Source organism: Lutjanus erythropterus, chromosome 23 (assembly GCF_056507025.1).
Source record: "Lutjanus erythropterus isolate fLutEry1 chromosome 23, fLutEry1.hap2, whole genome shotgun sequence".
Taxonomy (NCBI): Eukaryota; Metazoa; Chordata; class Actinopteri; order Lutjaniformes; family Lutjanidae; genus Lutjanus; species Lutjanus erythropterus.
Genome location: NC_139339.1, coordinates 15,762,296 through 15,786,919, shown reverse-complemented (window position 1 = coordinate 15,786,919; position 24,624 = coordinate 15,762,296). Strand labels below are relative to the sequence as shown.

General features: G+C 38.5%; 2 protein-coding genes across 2 annotated transcripts; both read left to right on the top strand.

Annotated features, from left to right (window-relative positions):
• Positions 1–1,516: 1,516 nt before the first annotated feature.
• sf3b2 (splicing factor 3b, subunit 2) lies at positions 1,517–12,601 on the top strand. Its single transcript, XM_084712469.1, has 22 exons — positions 1,517–1,703; positions 2,168–2,214; positions 3,057–3,107; positions 3,616–3,846; positions 4,328–4,378; positions 4,596–4,683; positions 5,185–5,279; positions 5,620–5,728; positions 5,955–6,052; positions 6,586–6,798; positions 6,920–7,042; positions 7,142–7,222; positions 7,913–8,140; positions 8,233–8,382; positions 8,546–8,635; positions 9,333–9,440; positions 9,623–9,730; positions 10,086–10,228; positions 10,687–10,788; positions 11,176–11,275; positions 11,432–11,623; positions 12,202–12,601. Exons 1-22 carry the CDS (start codon positions 1,574–1,576, stop codon positions 12,271–12,273), a joined length of 2,610 nt encoding a protein of 869 aa, XP_084568595.1. The 5' UTR covers positions 1,517–1,573; the 3' UTR covers positions 12,274–12,601.
• Positions 12,602–16,079: 3,478 nt separating this feature from the next.
• On the top strand, positions 16,080–19,785 carry LOC146305857 (B-cell receptor CD22-like). Its single transcript, XM_084713141.1, has 8 exons — positions 16,080–16,267; positions 16,448–16,753; positions 18,126–18,383; positions 18,667–18,909; positions 19,164–19,277; positions 19,410–19,425; positions 19,518–19,615; positions 19,724–19,785. Exons 1-8 carry the CDS (start codon positions 16,204–16,206, stop codon positions 19,783–19,785), a joined length of 1,161 nt encoding a protein of 386 aa, XP_084569267.1. The 5' UTR covers positions 16,080–16,203.
• Positions 19,786–24,624: the final 4,839 nt, after the last annotated feature.

Here is a 24,624-nt window from a genome sequence, read left to right as displayed (position 1 = left end):
CAGGGGAGACTGGAACTAACATCTGTCTCATAATTACCTACACCATTTAAAGATGGTCACATCTGTAATACCCCTCACTGTATGTATTTGAAAAGAAGAAGTCAGATATTGCAGCTGACCCCAACCTTGCAGACAGTTGCAACACAATCAAAGGATGACTGCTGCTTGTTAAAGGTACATCTAATTTCATTTATTAACTTTTGCTTTTTGTCTCAATAAGCATAGCATTCTAAAACAAAATGCATCGTTTTACAAGAATATTTTATTTCAGTTATCAAGTTTGTTTTTGCATAGAACATAGGCTGATGTTGAGTCAATGTGCAGATGTTATGGATACTATTTTGTCTCTAATGGCACAAAATATACATTTGTATTTGGGTGAACTACTCCAAAATGACTTGTTTATGCTGAAAAATGCTGTCTGAAATAAAACATCTAAAACTAAAAGTCTTATCAGATGGGGGACTCTGGAACAAAATCTTGCCAAATGGGAGTTCAATTTGTGTCAATTTTGGGGTCTGTGACATAAAAAAAGTCTGAGAATCACTTTTTAAAACTAGTTTAGACTTATAACATAACACATAACAAGTTATTTTCAGGTTATAACAACATAACTTATACTGTTATGTGATGCTATAAAAATATAATTTATATTATAACAGTGTTAATGCTATCACATTATAATTATTATTGTTATAACATCCATGTTATAACAAAACGTTTCATGTTATAATGTGATAAATATTGTAAGAACTAGAAACTTTCTTGTTGGAACAATATATTATTTATCTTGTTATACTGTGATACTGTGATCTGGTTACAATGTGATAACTTATATTGTTATAATGTGACATAAAAAGTTATCATATTATAACATAACATTTCATGTTCTAAAAAGAGAAATTGTATATTGTTATAACAACAAAAGTTTCTTGTTATAACAACATGTCATCATGTCATAACAATATAAGTTATCACATTAACATGAAACATTTCACTTATTATATGGAGATAAAAAATAATATTTTTATAATAAAATTAGTTTATTGTTATAATGTGATAAGTTTGTATGTTGTAATGTATGAATTTGGGGTGCCATTGATATGTTTGTTGAAGCAGTGGATCTGGATACTTCTTCCAGCAATAACGTTTTTTTTTTTTTGTTTGTTTGTTTTTGTTTTTTTTTTTTATGTACAAATGATAAAGTTTTGGTATGAGAGTTTTGTATTATTTGTATTATTTTTAAAATAGTCTATCGTTTTGATTAAGTTCGTTTTCTCGAGAGAAAACATCTTACTAAACTTCAATGCTTTCATTAATATATAAAAAAAAAAAAAAAAGACTATTTTATAATATCAGTGCATAAAGAATGATTAGAATGATGTCAAGCAAGATACAAGCAGTCAATACTGACATCTAGAGGCTATAGTTAGTAAATGCGTTGTTTCTCATTTCGGACTTCTTCTCCCAACATCTAGTGCGGCAATGTTCTTCCCGTCATGCATTGCACTCCCATTCTACGCAGCTCGCGTGTCTTCCGCTGCCGCCGTTGTTCCATTGAGAGAAGTTTAACATGGCATCCGACGGACCGCCGGGCACCGACTCCCTCCCGTCCGATTTAGGGAGTGCTATCGCGGCATTGAACACATGGAGCATCCCCGAGCTTCAGTCCAAGCTGGCGGAGCTGGGAGCGCCCAACATGGGTAAGAAAAGATGAAGAGCGCCCTAGAAGAAGGACTGTGTTTAGCTGACAGTGGCTAGCCAGGTGCTAACGCTAGCTAGCAAAACGTAATACTACCGTTGTAATAAGCTAAAGCTAGGCCTGCAGTGTGTTTACACTCTTTGAAATCTGTATTAAATCGTTATTTATTTTAGAAATATGCCAGCACTATGTGTTGAAACTCGCACTTGCTACTTTTATCTGGTCCTGTAGAAAAGCAACAATTAGCCCATTGATTCAGCTTGTATGCTAACTTCATAAGGGTCGTGTTGTCGTTAGCTAACTTATCTGGCAGGCAGCGTAGTGTTGATGAAGGCTAAATTAGTGTGGCAAACACAGCTTACATTCGCAAAACTGTCGGCGAACTGTTTGTTATAAGTATTGTAAACATTAAATGCATAAAATTCTATATTTCGCATTTGTAGTAATTTTTTCGTTTTTCTTCAGGTCCCAGAGAGGAGCTGATTGACAGACTGAAGGGCTACATGATGCAGGTAATGTCCCTGTGAACACAGTACTCGTTTTAGTAACGTTATAGCAATTTCCATGTTTTGTTGTTGAGTGTTTGTACCTGTTAGCATTGACATGTTGCAAGGAAAAGCACATTCTGTTCATTTTCAGTAGCGCTTCTACTTAACTGCAGTGCATGCATGTTGCACAACTTAGTTATGAAGAGATGCTAGTGCCACCTCCACTAATCTCCACCTTCTTAATGCAATTAAAGAAACAATGCACAATCAACAGTTATGTTTCCACCCAAAGTAGTCAGAACTTTGAACCCCAGGAACTAAAAGGTTCAGCCCAGTGTTGTTTGAAGACCTACCTACGTAAAACGTTTTTGCATGACTTAAAGCTAGGTGATATAGCTAATGAGTAATATCTAAATGTTTTTAGGCTATTCCGCAGTATGAGATATATATATTTAGTTAAACACACATTTTCCCTAACAGAACATACTACAAGTTCTCAAATAACACAAACTTTAGGCCTGGGCAATATGATCAAAATCAAATATTATATTTTTGACCAATTATCTTGATACCAGTATTACAACAATTGTAGGGATAACTCTTGGTGCTTTCAGAAAATATAAACTAAATTATGGTAGTTAAACTATCATCAGTAATGTGAATATAAAGTAGGTAAAGGCAAATAATAGACCCACTAGAACGGTTTGGTAAGCTCAGAAAATTACATCACTTTTGCCATATTACAATATGACAATATCCAAAATCTAAGATGATTTCCAGTCTCATATCATGATATGGATTTAATATCGATATGCATAACAGATACTGTTGCTCAAAATGTCTTATCTGTGTGTTTCTCTCTGCAGACTGGGATCCTCCTCAACAAACCTAATGATGACAAACCAATGGGCTCACAGGTAAATGTCACATGACAAATGAAAAACGTACCTGTTTTCTCACATTGTTCCTATGTTTGTGTGGAAATAGAGTTGGAGTGTGATCACACATACTACTGCCAGATTTGCTGGATAAGATGATATTATCAGTTAAGTGTGTGTTGCCAACCAGTGTTGTATATTAAAATGTATAAATAAAAAAATATATTTGGATCTATTACTCTATATCTAAGTGTAACGATGGTTTAGCCCCATTGCTCCATTCTTAAAAGAAACCCACTCTGTTAGTTAAAATACAGTCACCATTTGCCATTTTTTCTTAGACGTTGTTACAGTGTCAGTGCTGCACTTTTGGCATCTTTCACTAATATATTGATACGACATGACAAAACTGTTAAATACACAGCTTTATAGTTGATATTGGTGTCATATGAAGGCTGCATTAAATTCATGTTTTATGAATAAAAGAAAAACAAAATTAAAGCCTCACTGTGAGTTCACTTCAGTCTGTCATACCTCTCCTCTGCAGGTGCCAGGTATGCCTCCCATGCCCCCGATGCCCATGCCACCCATGCCTCCTGGTATAGGCATGCTCCAGGCTATGAGTATGATGCCCGGAGGACCCCCTCCACCCGGTATCCACATGGGCATGGAACCCCCAGGTTTGCCCCCTCCAGGCCTGTCGCAGGACGATCAGCTGAAGATGGCTCAGCAGAGAGCAGCCATGGTGTTACAGCAGGAGGAGAGAGCCAAGCAGCAGGTGAGGGTGGCGAGACAAATGTGTCCACTTGTTGCATTCAGCATCAAAGGGAAAATTCACCACTTTTCATGTGGATGTCCTTTGAGTGTTGATAGTAAATGTAGTCAGTTGATGCAATAAACTCATCAGTGTTTTATTAACTAAGACAGCTGAGTTCCCCTGCTGCAAATCTGTTGTACTGCCTGCATCCAGTGGTGTCACGGTGATGTCACTGGTGTCAAGGAAGAACTACAAGCTATTTCAGCATGGACTTCTAGTCTCAACCTCTGAGTATCTAGAGGGCATGCTTGATGAGTATTTTTGTCAGCTAATGTTATGGTTTAGCCAATTAAGTAATAGCTGTAGGATAGGGTGGTGCTAACATGGCAAAATGGGTGTGGACATATGTGAGAAGCTTATCAAAATAATTGGTAACTAATTTAATAGTTGACAACTAATTGATTAATCATTTCAGCTGTAATGGATTGTGTCTCTGTCACAGGGCGAAACTCGTGTCATGGATGAACATGATCTCCTGGAGCAGCAGAAAAGGGTGAGATATCCGACCTGTTAAATAAAGTCACTCTAACAGATCATCAGATAGAGCTTTACTTCATATTAAAACATGTGAAAAATTAGTGAATCAAATGAACAGTTTAAATATAATGCTTTCGTAACAGTTAGAGCAAGTTTTTCTCTTTTTCAATCCTTGATTTCACTCCTTTTCTTTAACCACATCTTTTATTCCTTCCTGCCATCTTGTTTATCAGGCTGCAGTGCTGCTGGAACAGGAGCGTCAGCAGGAGATGGCCAAGTTAGGGGGGGCCAGATCCATGCCCACTGTCACTGCAATCAGAGGTATGTTGGTGTTGTAGTGATTCTTGTCAGATTTCTTATTCTTGCTCCACATAACCTCACCTTTATGCCAACAACGCACTAAATGCTGCACTAAATGCTGCATCTTTTCAGACCAGAAAGGATCACAGTGTGTGCCTGCAGACAACATTATTTAGCTGGAGCTGGCATTTGATGCCAGTTCGCTACACAGGTTGGCTAACATCAGCAGTGCTAGCAGCAGCTACCTGCTCTGCTTGCAGGTTAATCTTAGAGGCAACCATTTAACTGGCATTGTACATGAATAAAATATTGATAAATAGTTTAACCAACTAGTATTTCTGGTGCCAAATAGCAAGGGTGGCAAGGTTTAATCGTATAGTCACCTAATCCTGCATGTCCCTGGTTTCACCCCTGAGGAAGGGCTGTTTTGGGGCTGACCTTTTTTATGTTATATGTTTGGTGTAAATGATTACATCAAATAACAAACTGTTATCACCTGCAAACTGTCGATTGTTTTTTCAGGGTTGGATCCTCGTGCACCGCTGCCTCCTGGTGTCAGCATGTTGCCAGCCCAGAAGCAGAGAGTGCCACCTCCTCCAGGAGAAGATAACAGAGAGGTAAGTAAACTTTTGTTTCTTTTTTTTCCTCTACATTATAAGTTGGAAAGCAAAAATGTAACTTCTGTAGATTTAGTGGTAGTTCTTCCAGAATTTTTGGGAGAGGTTGCATAATCTAGGCTTTCTGCAGAAGTCAATAATCTGAAATTTAGGCCTATAAAATGTCTTAAATAGATTTTGACTTTGACACAATATTGATGAGATTATTCAGTTAATTATTTATTATTTCATTAAACTTCAGTCTGACTTTTAAATGTGATTTTTGTGAAAATAGGTTGATCATGCTGTAACAACTACAAAATGAATAAAAACTGTCACAACTTTTTCTCTTCCATTCCAGTCCTGGCAGAACGAGGAGGTGAGTGTCAGCGGGCCCAAGATCCCTCAAGCTCTGGAGAAGATCCTCCAGCTGAAGGAGATCAGACAGGAGCAGCTTACCGACCCCGCAGGTCAGTACAACTGCACCTTTTTCTGTTTCACAAAGATATAAACTTCAGAAAAAATAACAGTTAAAAGGATAGTTTGGATGTTTTTTTAAAGTGGACTTGTATGAGGTGCTTATCCATAGTTGGCATATTAGCCACAGTAGATGGTGGTTGGCTCGTCCCCAGTTTGAAGAAGCACCAGGAGTAAGAACTCATTATTTGTCTGTTTCTGTTTCTGTTATCCTTGCAGAAGAGGAGGAGGAAGATGATGAGGGAGCAGAGATGAACTCCTCTGCACCAGTCATGTCTGAGACAGAAGATGATGACACACAGATATCTAAGAAAGATGTAAGTCTTTGCTCACATCGTCTTCCTATTAATACTGAGCAGCTGTGACACAACATCATACTATGTACTTGTGATATTTCACTTGTCTATTGGTGTTGTTGTTATAGCACATAGTACTCATCATCATATGGTAATATAGCGCCCAATTCACCATTTGAATCATATCTCTGTCATAAATCAGGACATGTGTTGAGAAAACAGAACCTAAACTCACACAATCTTGTTTATATATCATGGAAATTATTATTGCTCCATCTGTGAATTTATTCTTTGCATATATATGAAACCTAACATCAAGAGGACATAACAATTTGTCAGCTTCGACAGATATTCCAGTTTATGGCGAATCTGACAGCGGTGACATAACTCTTTAATAACTGGATGTGTTTGGCTCATTACAAGGCCATTAAATTGCACCGCCTGTGTTGTAATCCCAGTATAAACATGTGGACAAAGAGACATTTGTTCATGTATGTTTTAATAAAGTAGCTTGAACTCTAATTGTTGATTTCGTGAACCGACCCACCCAACAGAAGAACCGCAGACGGAGAAACCGCAAGAAGAAGAGCAAGCAAAAGCGAGCCCAGGAGAAGAAGGAAGAGGCGGAGCAGCAACAGCAGAAGAAGGAGGGCAGCGACAAAGAGAAAGAGAAGGAGGCCGAGGTGGAAATCGAGTACATCACAGAGGAGCCGGAGATCTACGACCCCAACTACATCTTCTTTAAGAGGATCTTTGAGGCGTTCAAGGTGACTACACAGAAGAATTCAATTACTAGACTGCAAATAAAGAGAGATTGTTTGTGTCTCTCAGCTTTATTATATTTGCTTTAGTTTTTCTCTAATGCAGCTGTTCCCTCCTCTTTTCTAGCTGACTGATGATGTGAAGAAAGAGAAGGAGAAGGAGCCTGAGAAGGCAGAGAAGCAGGAGACGGCCGTGCTGCGGAAAAAGGGATTTGAGGATGAGAAGAAAGACAGCGACGACAGTGATGAGGTTTGAATCCCTCCATCTGTTAGGAAATTGGAACAGAATGAGCAAAATCCAAAATTTTTTTACTTGTAAAACATTTGGGGTTTTTTTATTTGCGTACAGGAAATCAGACCAGACGCACCTAAACTCTCAAAGAAGAAGCTGAGGAGGATGAACAGGCTGACTGTGGCTGAACTCAAACAGGTAATTAAGACAAAGGCAAGATTGCACCAACAAGGACTTATTTTATAAACCCATTAAATCATGACTTAATGTTAATTTGTGTTGCCCCAAGCTTTAAAACTTATTCTTGAGGAGGTTTATCAGTGGGTGTCTTTTTTTAATAGATGGATTGAGCAAAATTATCAAGTTTCTCAAGGAAAGTTAAGGAACAGTCTTGACCCAATTAAGTTTTATGTGTCTCCTCATTCTTTCAGTAGTTGATTATTGAAAACAAATTCGTAGTTGCTGCCAGGCGGTCTTTTTTACCCTACTCTGCTATTATTTGGCTGTATTGCTCTTTTTAGCAAGCAATGTAATTTTTTGTCAACTTTCTAACTAGCCAGCAAATGTAAGACTTCAACTTTTTAGCTAGATAGGAAACAATGTTTTGATAACTTTTTTTTGAAGAATGTAACATTTTGTTAGCTTTAGTCAACTCAAGTCAGCGGGTTTCCCCTCTTTTAAACTTACTAGGTACTGATAGCACTCAAATTTATTTTTGATTTGTTTATTTTAATTTGGGTAAGCGAGCATTTCCATGTTGATTAAACTTGTTTTTAATTGTGCATCAGAGCTCTGTGTAATTTTAACTCTGGATTTACTCATTTTAAACCTATTTTTTCTAAACTCAGTACCTTTCATCTCATTTCTCCTCCTGCCTCTTTGCTCCAGCTGGTGGCTCGTCCGGATGTCGTGGAGATGCATGACGTCACGGCCCAGGAGCCCAAGCTACTGGTCCACCTAAAGGCAACCAGGAACACGGTGCCGGTGCCTCGCCACTGGTGCTTCAAAAGAAAGTATCTGCAGGGAAAGAGAGGTATAGAGAAGCCTCCATTTGAGCTGCCCGAGTTCATCAAGAAAACAGGAATCCAGGAGATGAGGGAGGCCCTGCAGGAGAAGGTGGGATATCATCATTTTCCAGCTGCTCCTTTCAGAACAAGCAGTGAAATTCAGACAAAAGCTTCTTCATTTCTTTTATTATCTGTTTACAGGAGGATGCCAAAACCATGAAAACCAAAATGAGGGAAAAGGTTCGGCCCAAAATGGGAAAGATCGACATCGACTACCAGAAGCTCCACGACGCCTTCTTCAAATGGCAGATCAAACCCAAACTCACAATCCACGGAGACCTTTATTACGAGGTACTGGAGCCTTGAGAAGTGAATTTTTTCTCACATTTGTTTTACCTTTTCGTAAAATCCTCTTCATATAATAATATTTTTTTATTATTTCCCCATGGTGATCAATGTTGGAACCTGTGAGCCCACCAAGTGACCTGCTGTGTGTGTTTTTGTGTTTCTGCAGGGAAAAGAGTTTGAAACGCGCCTGAAAGAGAAGAAACCGGGCGACCTGTCTGATGAGCTGCGTATTGCTCTGGGAATGCCTGTTGGACCTGTAAGACCCGCTAACATAATTCCCTGTGAATTTAATGAGAAAAAAATCAATAAAACCGCAACTACAGCAAGAAAAGAAAATGTTAGGTTACAAAAAAGCAGTGAACTTAAGTGCAATTTGTTCAGAAAGCTACACAAATATGACAGTGTTTTCTAATGTAACGTTTATTAAATCAGGAAGGGATTAAAAGAGGTGAAGTCCTGGCCAAGACAGGCAGCAGTACAAAGTAAGACAGATAGAAAACAAAATCTTGAGCAGTATCACATTCCAGTTGTACTAAAAATTTGCTCTGAGCAATAAATCTGTTCATGTCTGCTGCAGTTGCCTGTCTTATTGTGTTATTATCCCTGTTGTTATGTCACTTTATTTATTATCCATTTGCGTCTCTCCTTGTTTCTGTTGTTAAACATATAAATGTACAGGCTGTGTCTCTAGACTAGACTTGTTTATTCAGTAAAAACCGTAACAAAGACAGAAACACAACAGCTGAGATGACTTCAGCTGCAGGCAACAACAATTGACACAAGTGTTGAACATATTTTTAGCTCAAATAAATCCTCAGAGGATTTACCCAGTATTCCACAAAGGGTCCACAGAGTAGTTTGTTTCAAGTGGTGTTCTCTGCTGCTTTAAAACGTGTAGTGAGGAAATATTTTGGGTCATTGCACTTACGTTATCCGTGTCTTTTCTACCTCAGAATGCCCACAAGGTGCCTCCTCCCTGGCTGATCGCCATGCAGAGGTACGGCCCCCCTCCCTCCTACCCGAATCTAAAGATCCCTGGACTCAACTCCCCCATCCCGGAGGTGAGACAACTTACCCCAGTGTCATAGTTCAGTTTATATTATTGTTTCCATTTGTTTCACTATGCAAACTGTAGGCTTTTAGACTATTATTCAAAACAACAAACAGTCTTAAAGTGTGTACGCATGTTTCATTTTTCTTGTTTTTTTCACTCTTGTTTTCCACTTCATCCTCTGCATTTTAGAACTGTACATTTGGTTATCATGCCGGAGGCTGGGGGAAGCCACCAGTAGATGAAATGGGCAAACCTCTTTACGGTGACGTGTTTGGGACCAATGCTGCAGACTTCCAGGTACACGCCCACGCACACACGCATACACAACTCCACAATTGTATAAAAAAGTCCTAGAAATATAAGAAAATTAATCTCTGAAATACTCACAGGAAATAATCTGCCAAAACTTCCTGCAGTCGTTCCTCACACTAGGGGGGTTGCTTGTACAGTTTCTCAATTGTATAAACAAATACAATGACAGAAAAGGGGTTCCTCAAGGAAAAAGGTTGGGAACCACTGATGTGCATCATGACCTCTGTTCAAATGTTTTATCAAAAGTCCTTTAACATCCTCTCTTAGTCAGGTTTATATATATGTGCACCCAGAATTGGCTGACCTATGGAAGAATGTGTCCATATTTGTTTACGATCAGGCCAAAGCGGAGGAGGAGGAGGTTGATCACACACCGTGGGGAGAACTGGAGCCCTCAGATGAGGAGTCATCAGAGGAAGAGGAGGAGGAGGAGAGCGACGAGGAGAAACCAGATGAAACTGGATTCTTCACGCCAGCAGACAGGTATTTGACTTGCAAATTGTAACTGAAGCTTAAATCACAAAGCTCAAAAAATAAGTTTGCATGAATCTAATAGAGACTAATTCCAAAATAACAGAAGCTACTTTTTTAAGTTTTCCATTTGGACCAAAAACATCACATTCTTTGCAATGTTAAATGACAGCTTTTCATCACGCTCGTACCAATGCAAAGAGACACAGACTAATAACATTTCCAGAAAATTTCCTGTAATTATAAGATCATTTTTCAGAGTAAAAGTCTCATTAGAATTTAAACAGTGTCACCTGATGAGATGTTCAGCTTATTTCTGATCTGTTGGTGGCTGGATGTCATTTTTTTCTGTATTCATACATGCCTGAGACCATTTCTGCCTATATGTTGACATAACTTTCATACAAGCACACACACACAGGCATTCACACATGGATAAACTCATCATGCACTGTCATTTTGTGTTTCAGTGGGCTGATCACCCCCGGAGGCTTCTCATCAGTACCCGCCGGCATGGAGACCCCAGAGCTGATTGAGCTGAGAAAGAAGAAAATCGAGGAGGCCATGGATGGGTGAGTGTCGCTCTGTCAAATTGTCACAGCAGTGCTGCTGTTTTAATTTCCCATTTACTCCCACAGTTAGAGCTCCTGCTGTTGTGCAGCACCGCATGCAAGAAACAGAGGGAGCTGCTGGCATTTCATTTTCTCTCAATGGGAATATTGAAGGAGATTAGAATCTGAAAAATTAAGTAACATTCACATAATTCATTGCTTGAAAGAGATGCTGCCATATTGTAGAAAAGATAATAATAATTATATAATGAAAAAATATAGTTAATGCTATAGATAAGCTGAGTCTATAACTACATTTTAATGCCCAAAAGTATGGAAAAATGTCTTTAAAGCCACTCTAAGTCCTTAACACTAAAACACTGTTGTGTTGGTTTGTTGCGTTCTCAGAAATGAGACGCCTCAGCTGTTCACGGTGCTCCCAGAGAGACGAACTGGCCCCGTAGGAGCAGCCATGATGGCTTCAACACACATCTACGATGTGTCAGGGGTAAGACGACTCTGTGTGGGCTTGAGATGAGATATGTGTGTTCTTGTGTGAAAGCATGTGTGTATAAATGTCCAAATGAAATAGAAATGCTATAATTTCCCGTCTGTAGCCACACTATAAATCTCATTCGTCCCTTTTCTTCTCTGCGGTCTTCAGGCCATGGCAGGTCGTAAGATGGGCGGAGGCCAAGAGTCGCAGGGCGTAGAGGTAGCCCTGGCTCCAGAGGAGCTGGAGCTGGACCCTATGGCCATGACACAGAAGTACGAGGAGCACGTCAGAGAGCAGCAGGCCCAGGTGGAGAAAGAGGACTTCAGCGACATGGTGGCTGAGCACGCTGCTAAACAGAAGGTACACAGACAACAAATCAGTATTATTGAACGAATAATCCCTCTATGAACTGTTACAATATCAGATTTTCACTGGATGATTATTGTTCACAATAATGATATTGTCATGATATCTATAGAAAACGTCAAATTAAAATAAGACATTTTAATGAGAAACTCTCAAAATAATGAGTTAGTGTCTCAATATTTTCATCATTTTGAGTTTCTCATGATTTTGGGATATTAAGTCCTTATTTTAATATACTAAGTCATTATTTTGATTATAGATACTAATTATTTTCAGAAGGTTTCTCAGAATAATGACTTGCAGGATCTTTTTTTGTGGTCATATTGACAAAATGACCTCCCACGAAACCAATAAAAAGTGCTATTGTTCAATGCTATTAAACATCTTGATCCTCTGTACCAGCCGCATCATTGCTGATCACCGCTTATGTGGGGAAAAAAACATGATTTTACAAGTGTTTTGTTTCTGAACTAAAGCAAAGTCTGAGGATGTTAATGCAGTTTTCTCATTTGTGGTGACATTTGGTTAATAGCTTTTCTTTCCTCTCTCTCTGCTTGTGTTTAACCGTGCAGCAAAAAAAGAGGAAGGCCCAACCACAGGACACACGAGGTGGTGCCAAGAAATACAAAGAGTTCAAGTTCTAGAGAAGAAACAACGAGATGAAGCGCTGCCAGAGAACGAGCCACAACAGGAAATGACAGAGGAAGAGCCGTACTCAGACTCAGACTCAGATTTGAACTTCGGAGGATGCAGACTGCAACATCAATCATCTGTTAGACCAGTAGCAGTAAACACACTTTTTCTTCCTTTTTTAAAACTATGAATAGAAGATGCTTTTGTGACGCATCTCATGTAATGATGTGCATTTCCTCTGTTTGACTCTACATTTTACGTCTTGGTTATTTTTTGACTGTAACCATGTCCTTTTGTCTGTTTTTTGTAAATAAATGAAGTGATGACAAGAGTTCACAACTGTTTAAATGTTTTTTTTTTTTTGTTTTTTTTTTTACAAAAGTCTTCATAGTATAAATATTTTAATTTTTAGATTTAAAATAAACCTATAACTTTAATTTAATAATGGGTATGAAGTGCATGTTTTGGCAAAACGAAGTTATCAGATTTGTGTGTAATTTTGTCATAATTAGCGTATGAAATCTTAGGTTATAGACAAAACTGTGTTTTGTGAGGACACTGTGACCTTTGACCTTTGACCACTTAAGTCTGATCAGTTCATCCTCGAGTCCAAGTGGTCATTTTTGCAAAGGTTGAGGAAACTCTTTCAAAAATTTAGTTACAGTTTAGATACACATCGATTATTTGGCATCTTAGCTGCTTCGCGTCTCAGCAGAAGCCCGATACAGAAATGCCCATCCACAACCCTTGTTATGTGTTGCACTGACAACATAAACTGCGTGTCTTCCTTGTCATTATTATGACGCTCTGCAAAGTCTGTGTCATACTGTTGGACCAGTAGTTGCGCTATTTCCACAGTGAGACTCAGCTGACACCATAATGAGTTGTTTATCCATGGATCTTGTGCTCTCATTCTTTACAGGTCTGAACACCACATTGCCGTTCATGTCGTCTTCTGATTTCTCACACATTTTCAGTACCCTTGAGCTCTTTTTCTGCAATAGCTGACTCTAAACCTAGCTCGCCTTTAATACATGCTTTCTCTAATTCAAGCTCCTGTTTCGCCTGTAAAGCTGCAGCATCTTAAACTATCTAGCTTTGTCTGGTCATTGGCACAAACCAATGATCTGGAAGACATGACGCAACAGATAAACTTTTCTGATGCTGGTTTGCTATTACCATCTAACACCTGTGATGCACTATCTTAAGGGCCAACATCATCATTAACATCTTCATCTTGAACCTCCTCATGCTAATCAGCTTTATTTTTCTTTCTCTGTCTGTCTGATAGCCATCATCTTAGGTTTAAACCAGTTGCTTAGATCTTAGACCATCATATCTCTTGAACCTATCATTCGATCACTGCTGATTTTGGGTGGTATTTTCAGACACGAATCACAAATGGTTCTTAGAGGGACTCTTTCAGAAGCTGGGCCAGTTTAGCAGAAGGCCGCAACAGAACAAAATGTGAAAAAAGTTGAATGAATCTGAATACTTTCTGAGAGCACCGTGAATACACAACACACACCCTCACTGCAATACAGGCACTGTGGATGCAAGAATAGTGGGCATATACTGAATAACATGCAGAAATTAACCATCAAAATATCTTTAAAGTCAGCGGTCTGTGCAGTAAGTACTTATTGTCTATGCTGCTTTCTACCAAAGACCAGCAGTGGGTGTGAAGTGTGAACATGTCAAAGTGGGCTGTGGTCAAAGTTGTGTTTGACTTACGTGTAAAAGGGAAGGAAGAAGAGACTATAGTAAGAGTGAAGAGTTGGAGGAAAATTCTGCTCTCGCATTTATATGAAATGTATTATCTTTATTCTTTCTCATTGCTGCATCATTATTATTATCATTATTATTGATAGTAATAGTAGTACAAAGTAGAACGTTTTCCTCAGAAGCAGAGCGACAGTGTCGGTGCTGGATGTGAAGATGTGGCACACTTTGTTCTGTGTGCTGTGGTTATTCTGTGAGTACATCACTAACTCTCCAATTTTGTGATTTTCAGAGGGAGACTCGTGTTTGTTTGTTTTTGTTTTTTAAATCATCGTGGCAGTTTTGTAAGTCTGATCTTTGTTGCTGATTTATCTTGGTTCAGAGTGGAGGACTATGATGAATACACTACTCCACTAGTTATTTTTGTATATATGCTGTACTTGCACAAAGCATGTACAGGCATTGTGAATACAGCTTCAGAAGTTCATTTATTTTATTTATTTTATTTATTTCATTTTAAAGTTTTTATTTAATTTAGCTCACATAATATCATCACAGAAATATTTGATCCTGTTGATTAATCAGCAATAGTTGCCACTGAATGTGTTTGGATATTGTCTGATGAAGTTTTAATATTTATTTCAGTGCTGAATACACTCCTACACGGACACGCTGAAGGTGAACAATTCTTTTTTTTCTGTTTTTTTTCATATTTAATCAGTATTTATTTCTTTTTTATCACTTCCTGTATCACTCTTAATCACTTCCTCTTTTTGCATTTGTCTTTTTCAATGCGTGTATCATTTTACTCCATGATTCAGATTTTGAAATGACTAGTGTAGTGCCAAACAGTTTTGTGAACATATTTATTTATGTAGGGAGACCTGATGCTTTATTGACCCTCATGTCAAACTGAAGAGTCTGTTTCCTTCATACAGATGTATTTCAACAGTCTGACACACAAATTCTCATTTTGTGTCGTGAGTTGTCGGTGTTGGAGGGACACGTGTAGTAGCAGCATGAAAGACTAAAGGCAGAGAGAAATATATTTAAAAAGACAGCAACAAGATAATAGGCTAACAATTAAAGGGACAGTTCACCCCAAAATAAAAATGACTCATTTTTCCTCTGGCCTGTTGCACTATATATACAACCCTGTCTCATCAAATGACACATAAATCAAATTCAGTCTATCTGCAGGGTTGCCACTGTGCTTTGACCATCCTGCATTATCCTAATTATATACACTCACTGGCCACTTCATTAGGTACACCTTGCTAATACAAGGCTGGACCCCCTTTTGCCTTCATAACTGCCTTAATTCTTCATGGCATCGATTCAACAAGGTGCTGGAAACACTCCTCTGAGATTTTGATCCATATTGACATGATCACATCACACAGTTGCTGCAGATTTGCCAGCTGCACATCCATTATGCGAATCTCCCGTTCCACCACATGCCAAAGGGGCTCTATTGGATTGAGATCAGTGAACTCATTGTCATGTTCAAGAAACCAGTTTGAGATGATCTGAGCTTTGTGACGTGGTGCGTTATCCTGTTGGAAGTATCCATCAGAGGACGGGTACATAAAGGTTATAAAGGGATGGACATGGTCAGCAACAATACTCAGGTAGTTTAAAGTTCAGCAGGTCGTCTTGACCATGTCTACATGGCTAAATGTATTGAGTTGCTGCCATGTGATTGGTTGATTACATATTTACATTAATAAGCAGTTGAACAGGTGTACCTAATGAAGTGGCCAGTGAGTGTATATCCATGTATTAAGAAAAGAGGGATGCACTCAGAGGCAATATCATTTCATGAGCATCCAGTATGTATGAATGAAATTTGATGTTAATATTAAGAACATCACTTAATACAAGTTTAATTCTAAAAATTCAAAATATAAAAATAAATGACTATTGATCAGGCTAAAGACATTGATATTTTGTGTAGATTTAATCTTTTGTCATTTTTGTATCCTGACTTGAATTCTTGAACAGCTGCAAACAAGGCTGTTGTGACTCTGCAACCAAACTGGTCTGAAATTTACAGAGGAGAGACGATCACTCTCAGATGTGAGATTGAGGACGGAGGAGACACTGAGTGGACGTATGAATGGAAAACAACCAGCTCAAAAAAACCTTTAAATCAAAATGAACTCAGGATTAGATCTGCTGATGTTTCCCACGGTGGAGACTACAGCTGTAAGGGCAGAATGAAAAGTGAACAACAGTCTTCAACAGATTGGAGTGATCCCATCAAACTGACAGTATCAGACAGTAAGTCACATCACATTTATTTTAAAGTCAATATGATGCAGTTTGTGGCTCATATATATATATATATATATATATATATATTTACATGTAAATCTTTCAGTTTGTATGTACTGATTGTGCAGGATGCATTTGATCCATTATGAATACATGTGTTCATTCTTAAAAATAATTTTCCAACAGATATACCCCAGCCTGTCCTCACTGTGTCTCCATCATGGCTGAGTCCTGGAGACTCAGTAACTCTGAACTGTGAGGTTCAACATCCATCTGCAGGATGGAGGTTCTACTGGTATAAGATTGTTCCTAAACTATCAGACAGATACTCTTACAGCTCTGAGCTGCTACCTGACAGCACCAATGAGACTGAACAGGATTCCTACATCGTCCATGGACAGACACACACAGCAGGATATGTGTGCAGAGCTGGAAGAGGAGATCCAGTGTTTTACACTCATTACAGTCCACCAAAGTTTGTCTGGTCTGCAGGTCAGTTTGTTTCTGTCTGTCCTTCTGTCAAGAAGCAGATATTATGTCATCACTGTGATTCATCCATTTTCTGTCTGTGACCAATGAATATGTTGGTAAATAATTAACTGTGTACAATTATTCTTCCCAACTGGAAATATCAATTGATTATGGTGATCCTGATCTTTACTGTCTGGTTTACTGGGTGGTTTTACATCCTGGACTGGGCAGATTGTCTTTGTTTCCTTCTGTTGTCACATTTTAACTTCTGTCATGAAAAACACCAAAAAGAGACAGAAGATTTTTACTGAAACTTTACTTTTCTTGATGATGAGTACTTTATACACTTAAACTTATCTTCCTGCTTACACCTATTTTTACTAACACAACAGGCAAAAGATGTTTTAGTTAAAGGCACTTGGTTAGTGGTCAGGTAGGTGTACAGGTGGACAAAACAGTCAAATTCAAGCAATGAAAAAACAAAGAAATCAGCAGGAAAAATAAACAGCTGAGAGAAATAACAGAAAAACACTATAGAGAGACAATGCAGCATATTTTAAGATGAAATACTCGCCTCCTGTATCTTTAAAAGTGTCACACTCTGCATTCTGCTCCCCTGCTCTCCTGCTCCACTCTCCCACCCCTGCCTCACTCCACCTGATCACCCCATTCCACTCACCTGGCTCCACAGCTACAGATCATCAGCCAATCAGCACAGCATATAAGCCTCTACATCCTGTGCTGTCAGTGGACCTGGGCCCAGGCTAGGTCCACTCTCCTCCGCTCTGCTGACCACCACTCTGCCTCCGCCAACTGACGCCACTCCCAAGCACCCGCTTACCAGGTTGGCCAGAGGGTCTGGCTGTCTACCTGAGATCTGCCTCTTCAGGTGGAATTGCAGAAGCTGGCCGCCAGAGTCATCGGCCCGTTCGAGGTGGAGAAGGTCATCAACCCCTGCGGTGGTGAGGCTCAAGCTACCTCAGTCCATGTACATCCATCCCACATTCTGTCTCCACGATTCAAGCCAGTCCAAGAGAATTTCCTGCCTCAGCCCCTCCTCCTCTTCCTTGCCTTATTGACGGGGGTCCCACCTACACAGTCCAACGCCTGCTCAGCTCCCTTCGTCGTGGAAGCGGCCTCCTATACCTGGTGGACTGGTCCAGAGAAGAGGTCCTGAGTCCCAACTTGTCACACCTTGGACCCCCAGCTCATCGAGGAGTTCCACTGCCGACACCCTGACCAACCCTCCCAGTCCACTTTGACCCCTGGGAGCTCCAGCCACAAATCTCCCTCGGCTCCTTCTCCTGAGACCTCTAATAAGAAGGCCTCGTCCTCACATGGGGAAGAAGAGCATTTTAATCTGAAACTCACTGTTTGACCTGTTGTGTTTCAGATTTTCATTCCTCAGCGTCTCTCACAGTGAGTCCTGACAGAGTGCAACACTTCACCAAAGACTCTGTCTCACTGACCTGTGAAGGAAACTCTGCTGACTGGAGAGTGAAGTTTACTGAGAACAGCTACGTGTCATCCTGCTCCAGGACGATGACTAAACCTACATGCAACATAACCAGTAAATGGCCACATGATGCAGTGTACTGGTGTGAGTCTGGATCAGGAGAGTTCAGCAATGCAGTCAACATCACAGTACAGAGTATGATTTCATTACATTTTCTTTTTCTTTTATAAATTATTTTAAACATCCTGTCATATTTTTCATTGTACATTAGATGGATAAAAGATTACTTTTACTGTAAGACACATAAGTTGTCATTGCAGAAAATAAAATTTCAGATTTCTTGATCCTCTGTAAAGAACAAAAGTATTGCAAAGAAATGATGTGTGTTCTGTTCTCATCTTTCTCTTTTCACTCATTCTGAAGTTTGTCAACCAGCTGATCTCTGACTGAAACCTCATTTTCTTTGACTGTTTTACAGATAAAAATATGATCCTGGTGAGTCCTGTCCATCCTGTGACTGAGGGAGATTCTGTCAGTCTGAGCTGCAAATTGAGAGAAGAAAACTTTGTGTCCAATGTGTTTTTCTATCAAAATGGTAAAATCATTCAAAATGATACCAGAAGGGAGCTGAATATCTCTGCAGTGTCAAAGTCAGATGAAGGATTCTACAAGTGTCGACACTCAGGACAAGAGTCAGCACAGAGCTGGATGTCAGTTCAGGGTGAGGAGGATTCAAACTATTTTTAAAGTATTTGTCCAAAACCTTAATTAACAAAATCTGAAGTAACATTAGTTTCAGCTGATTTCACATGTTGTGTATTTTATTTATACCTCTGTATTTGTAAATGTATGTTTACTTTTTGTATTAACTATGTCTTGATACGACTCTCATCTTTATTAAAGCACTTTGTAGATTCAGTTTAAGAAAAGTGCTTTATAAGTTTATTAACAGTTAATATTTATTATTTATTACAGCAGTGTTCAGGCCTGAAGCCTCTTCATTTCCTGTACCACTGATTGTTGGGCTGCTTTGTGGAATCATATTTATTATTCTTCTGATCCTTTTGTATCACTGCAGATCATCCAAGGGTGAGATCTTCTTCTATTATTATATTTTATTCTTTAATTTCTCAAATACACACATTCTGATCTCATGAGATAGAAGAGCAGTATAACAACTTACAACATAAAACCATCTAACATCAAATGTCTTTTTCACAGATTCATGTTTTAACAGGTTGGTTCAGCACTCTCTTCTCTCATTTTGAACACAACAGCAACACACTTCATCTTCATATTTTAATGTTTCATATTTGCTTCATGTTTTAGGTCAATCCAGTCTGAGAGCACCAATCAGGGCTCTGACACACATCATGTGATCAACCAGAATGAGGCTCAATGTGATCAATACGCCACTCTTCTCCATGGTAACCCTTTAAACTCATCATATATGTGATGATGATGATATAGGATTATTAGTATCATGCAATCAAATTGATTAATCTGTCCTTGGTTTGATTTTCACTGCTCTGTAGGTGATGTTTGTCTCTATGAATCAATCAGAAGCCCTGAACACACTGAAGGTGGTACAGTATGAACCTTTTTATTCACTGCAAAAATGTCGTATCAAATCTGTGAAAAACATTTTAGATATGAGGTTTCTTTTGCTTGTGGTAAACAAATCTGTCTGACAGTGCACTTGATCAGATTTCTTAAAATAAGTCCAGATGTCCAGCTACCAGAAGGCTTCAATCAAGATCAAATATCTTAGAATAATATTAGTATTATTCTTGTTTGTACATAACAAAATGTCACAGAGGCATTTAGACTCCTTGGCGAAACAGGTTTTGAATTGATAATCTTCAAGTGCATTAACGATCAAGTCATCACGCCAAGTGACTGTTGTGTTGTGGCTCTCGCCACCAAAGTTAATCAGTGGGTCCACCAGTTTAGTTCAACATCTCATCAACTGTTTTGTACAGACATTCATATGAGAGAATGGAATTAATTAATTTGACTTTGGCTTGATTTTCACTGCTCTGTAGGTGATGCTCATCTCTATGAATCATTCAAAGGCTCTGAAGACACAGAAATTGGTACAGTATACACCTTTTTATTAACATGCACTGCTAAAATACCCTATCAAGTCCAAGTGATTTAAGCTTTTTCTTGCTTGCAGTAAATAAATCTGTCAATGCACTGGATAGGATTTCTTAAAATTAGTCAGCATGTTCAGCTACCAGAAGGCTTAAAACTTAAGATATATTATATGACTTATAATACTATTCCCTAAGCAAGTTTTATACTTTAAATTTTCAAGTTAGGAGACGTGTCCTAAGCATCAAGCCACCATGCAAACTGACTGCTGGTGTTGTGCCTCTAGCCATGACAACATCATGGGTCCACCACTTTGGTCCAGACCATAATATCTCATCATCTATTTTGTCCAGACATTCATGTTCTCCAGATAACTTTGGTGATCCCCTGGCTTTTCATCTAGTGCCATCATGAGATTGATCTTTGTCACATCAGCATGTAACCCAGAGTGCAGCTGAACCTCAGAGACAAAGTTTGTCTGGGAAGTTTATTGTGCCGCAATGTGATGTTTCTGTAACTATGGTAACACAGCCATTGTGAATTAAACACACTAGCTTGACATTCAGAGATGGCCATAAAATAAAAAAAAAAAGTACTTTCCAGAAGCTTTTTTTTGTTCTGTCAACATTAGATTTCAAGGTTCATACTTTCAGACTGTCGGTAACCAGATTTTGTAAAAAGTTCTAAATATGTTTTGAACTCACATAAGAAAACACTGATTTGTGAAAAATCTGATTGGCGGTGTGACTACATCCATGAACATCCTGCTTGATTGTTACTGCACATGTAAAACTCTCTACAGACATGAGAAAGAAGTGATATAACTCACTCATTACTTTCCTACACTATCATGTGTAGTTTACTTATTCTGTCAAATATCAGATTTATGTATGCTCTGCCACTCAGAGGTTGCTTCTAGGCCAGATGTGGCCGGTGGCTGATACTTGAATGGGTCAGTTGTAACACATGCAGTATGTTCCTTGTTTTTAACTAAACTTCACCCCAAAGAAAATAAAATTGTTAACTAAGACAAGGCAAATGACATTAATTTGAATGGAGTCAAACAGCATCATATAGTTGGCACTAGATAATCAAATCCATCCTCAAATCAAGTCAAATAACATTTGAAACTTTCCTTTTTGCATTGGAAATTAGAAATGTAAAAACTGCATGATTTAAAGGGAGGGATTCCTTGAACTTAAAAAAATATATGTATTTCTCATGCAGATGACTCCCAAGATGTTGCATATTCTTCAAATGAACTTAAAAGCACTGGGAAGAAGGGTGAGTACTTCAAATAACTGCACAAAATAGAAAAAAAGTGTAGAGATGTTTTGGCCTGAAGTGCATTCATCTGATATCTTAACAGGGAAGCAACATGAACCAGTGCAGAGCTCCGTTTACTCTGATGTGAACTGCAAGTACAGACAGTCACCTTGGGTAGCTACAGCATACTACCACTAGGTGTGTCCAGAGTTTGTTATTGACAATCAGCTGCTTTTAGACTTTTGTCTGGTTCATCGACAGTATAAGTTTGTTATTGTATGTTCTGCATTTGTTTCCAGTATATTTCCATCACACACATGTGGCATAAAACTGAATTGTTTTTGTCTTATTTGTTTTATTGTGGACATTCTGTTGCAGATTATGAAACATACTGCATGTAAAAATTTCTTCTTCACCTTCTCTGTTTTGTTACACACTACTGTACATTTGTGAAAAAACACAAGGGCATCCCACATTTTTTGGTTTTCTTTCAGGTCTGTTAAGAGATCTGCATGGACAATGAATGATGACATTTTGTGCAGTTAATAGCATATTAAATAAAATAATTCATGTTTTACAATTTTTGTGTTAAATTTCAAATGCATACTGTTCCAGTATTATATATATATATATATGAATGTGTGTGTGCAAAAGTAATTTTGACAAACTCAGAACAGACAAAGCCCTGGGACCTCCTTGTGACCCCAGGTTGAAACCAGTGCTTAAGAGTATCAGAGACCCTCTGTGAAAATGAAAAGTGACTGTAAAATAATGTTCAGTAGCAAGAATCTATGTGAGTGAGCTGTGTGAGACTCGTGCAGCCTTCAATTCTGTGGTCAGACTATAAAATGACAGCATAATTTCTGCTTAAGCATATTGTACCTAAATGCTTAATATACAGTAGTTAAAATAGAAGCTTTTTCCCATAAATCACCACAAGGGGGTGTCAAACTACCCATAATGATACTGACTAGAGCTGCTGTGTGTGCCACATTGTCCACAGGAAGTAGTCCTTTCTAACTTTTTCCATTTTGTACTCTTCACATTTTGTTCTATGACTTTATCACAGCTAAAATTATTATCCTGCTTTGCTCAAGTCTCGGGATTCAACTCATCTTTGCATCTGCACTATAGGATCTTCCAGTCAGTGAGTTTTACTGAAGGAACTGCAGTGGACAAACATATACATGCTGATAACAGGATGAGTATGAGGCTGAGTATGACTGTGTTGTCCACAAAGAGAAATAACAGTAAATGATAATTTAAGAATATGGGAACGAACATGCAAAAACTAACCTAACTTTCCAAATGAAAACATCATAATTGCATAATGTTCATTTATGCACAAGCAGTGGGTAAAAACTTGTGAACTTCTCCTCTTATTTACAGGTTAGGCAGGCTTTCTATCATATTATATTACATATACACTGAACTCAGTTTCCACTCAAACAACAGTCTCATGACTCCTCTTATTTCCTGTGTATAAACACATTAGCCTTCAGGGTTTGTAAGTATGGGCTTGGCTTGTTTCTTGCTGTAGTTGTGAAGTCATCTTTTTAGGAGCATGGAGCAAAACACGTGCAACAGTTTTTTTGGGGGGTTTTTTTCAGGGTTTTATCTGTTTTGATTTCTCCTTAATGTCTCCTTGAGTGAGGAGCGAGGATGGGTGCCTCGGTGCCCTCAGTCAGTACCATGTGACCTTATTTGTATGGAAGCTTTTGAATCACAATGAGGCTAGCATGAACCCAAAATGTTACATTATATTTTTCCTTTCATTTCATGTTCAGCTTGGATTAGGTTTGTTTCAGCTGTGGTGGATCCTTAGAAACATTCTGCTGTGTCAGTGTTGCTGTCCAAGGTGCTGATCTTTGGTCCCCCAGGAATGTTGAAGCTGTCCTGAGTAAAGATGCCTGTTGATAGCTCTGATGGGCAGGGTAAGTATCGGTGCTGGGACAGAACACTGTTTGAACAGCTGAAAGATTTAATGTTTTGAACTTCAGTGTTATTTTGGGAGGTTTATCAGTATATCTGTTGTTATTGCTCCTTTTCGGAGCACCACTTAACTCTGTGCCTCATGCCGAACCTTGCGCTGATGGATTTAAATTCAGTTCTTGACTGAAATCTTTCTATACTGGGGGAAGACTGCTTAATCTGGTTCATAAACAGTGGATGAGACGGTCCCAGATGCTTTGCTTTGTGTATTTTGATACACTTCTCTACAGCTTTCACCGCAGTTCTCCAGAGGTCTTTGGAGAGACGTAGTTTTATCACTTCTCTACTTGATTTTTGTGAGAATCTGGATCTTTGTGCCCCTGTGTTTTTTTTTGTGGAGCCGCAATAGTGTGTGACTATGTGACCAGGGGTGGAAGTAACTAATTACAAATACTCAATTTTCTTTGGGTACTTGTACTTTTATAAACAGATTTTCAAGTTTGTACTTTTATTTGCACTTAAGTATGCATTACTCTGTATAAAACAATTGGTTTCTTTTTAAAATCATAAATTAATACTGAGTTAAATTTGAATTAATATCCAAAATCTTCATATGCATTTTTGCAGCATATAAAGTTATGAAATCTTAAACAGGCCAATGACAACAATGACAGAAGGATAAAAAACAAAACGCTGCAGAAGCAGTACTCCTTGGAGTAAAGATATTAATAATTAATCAATAATTGACTGGTCATCATTGACAATGTAAACCATCCTTGATGCTATTGTACAGCCTGCTGCATGAAATGTTTAATGTCAAGGATTCAAAAGATCTAAAATAAATACATTTCCCTGTAGAATGAATAACCTACCTGTCTATAGTACAGTTTTAAAAGAACAAATAAAACCACAGTTATCACACTTACTTATTATTCCGTGTTCATACTTAACTTTAAATCGCAAACTTGACTTGCAGTGCTGTAAATGAAAGTATCTCATTACCAAAGCACAGAAACTTAAGGCCTACATGTCATCATTTTCTGGTGTAAACCTGTTTCAGGTTTGTTCAGGAAGTGACTGAGCTCGAGCGAAACAGAAACAGTCTGAACAGAGGCGAGTGTGAAAAGAGCCAAAGCTGTGC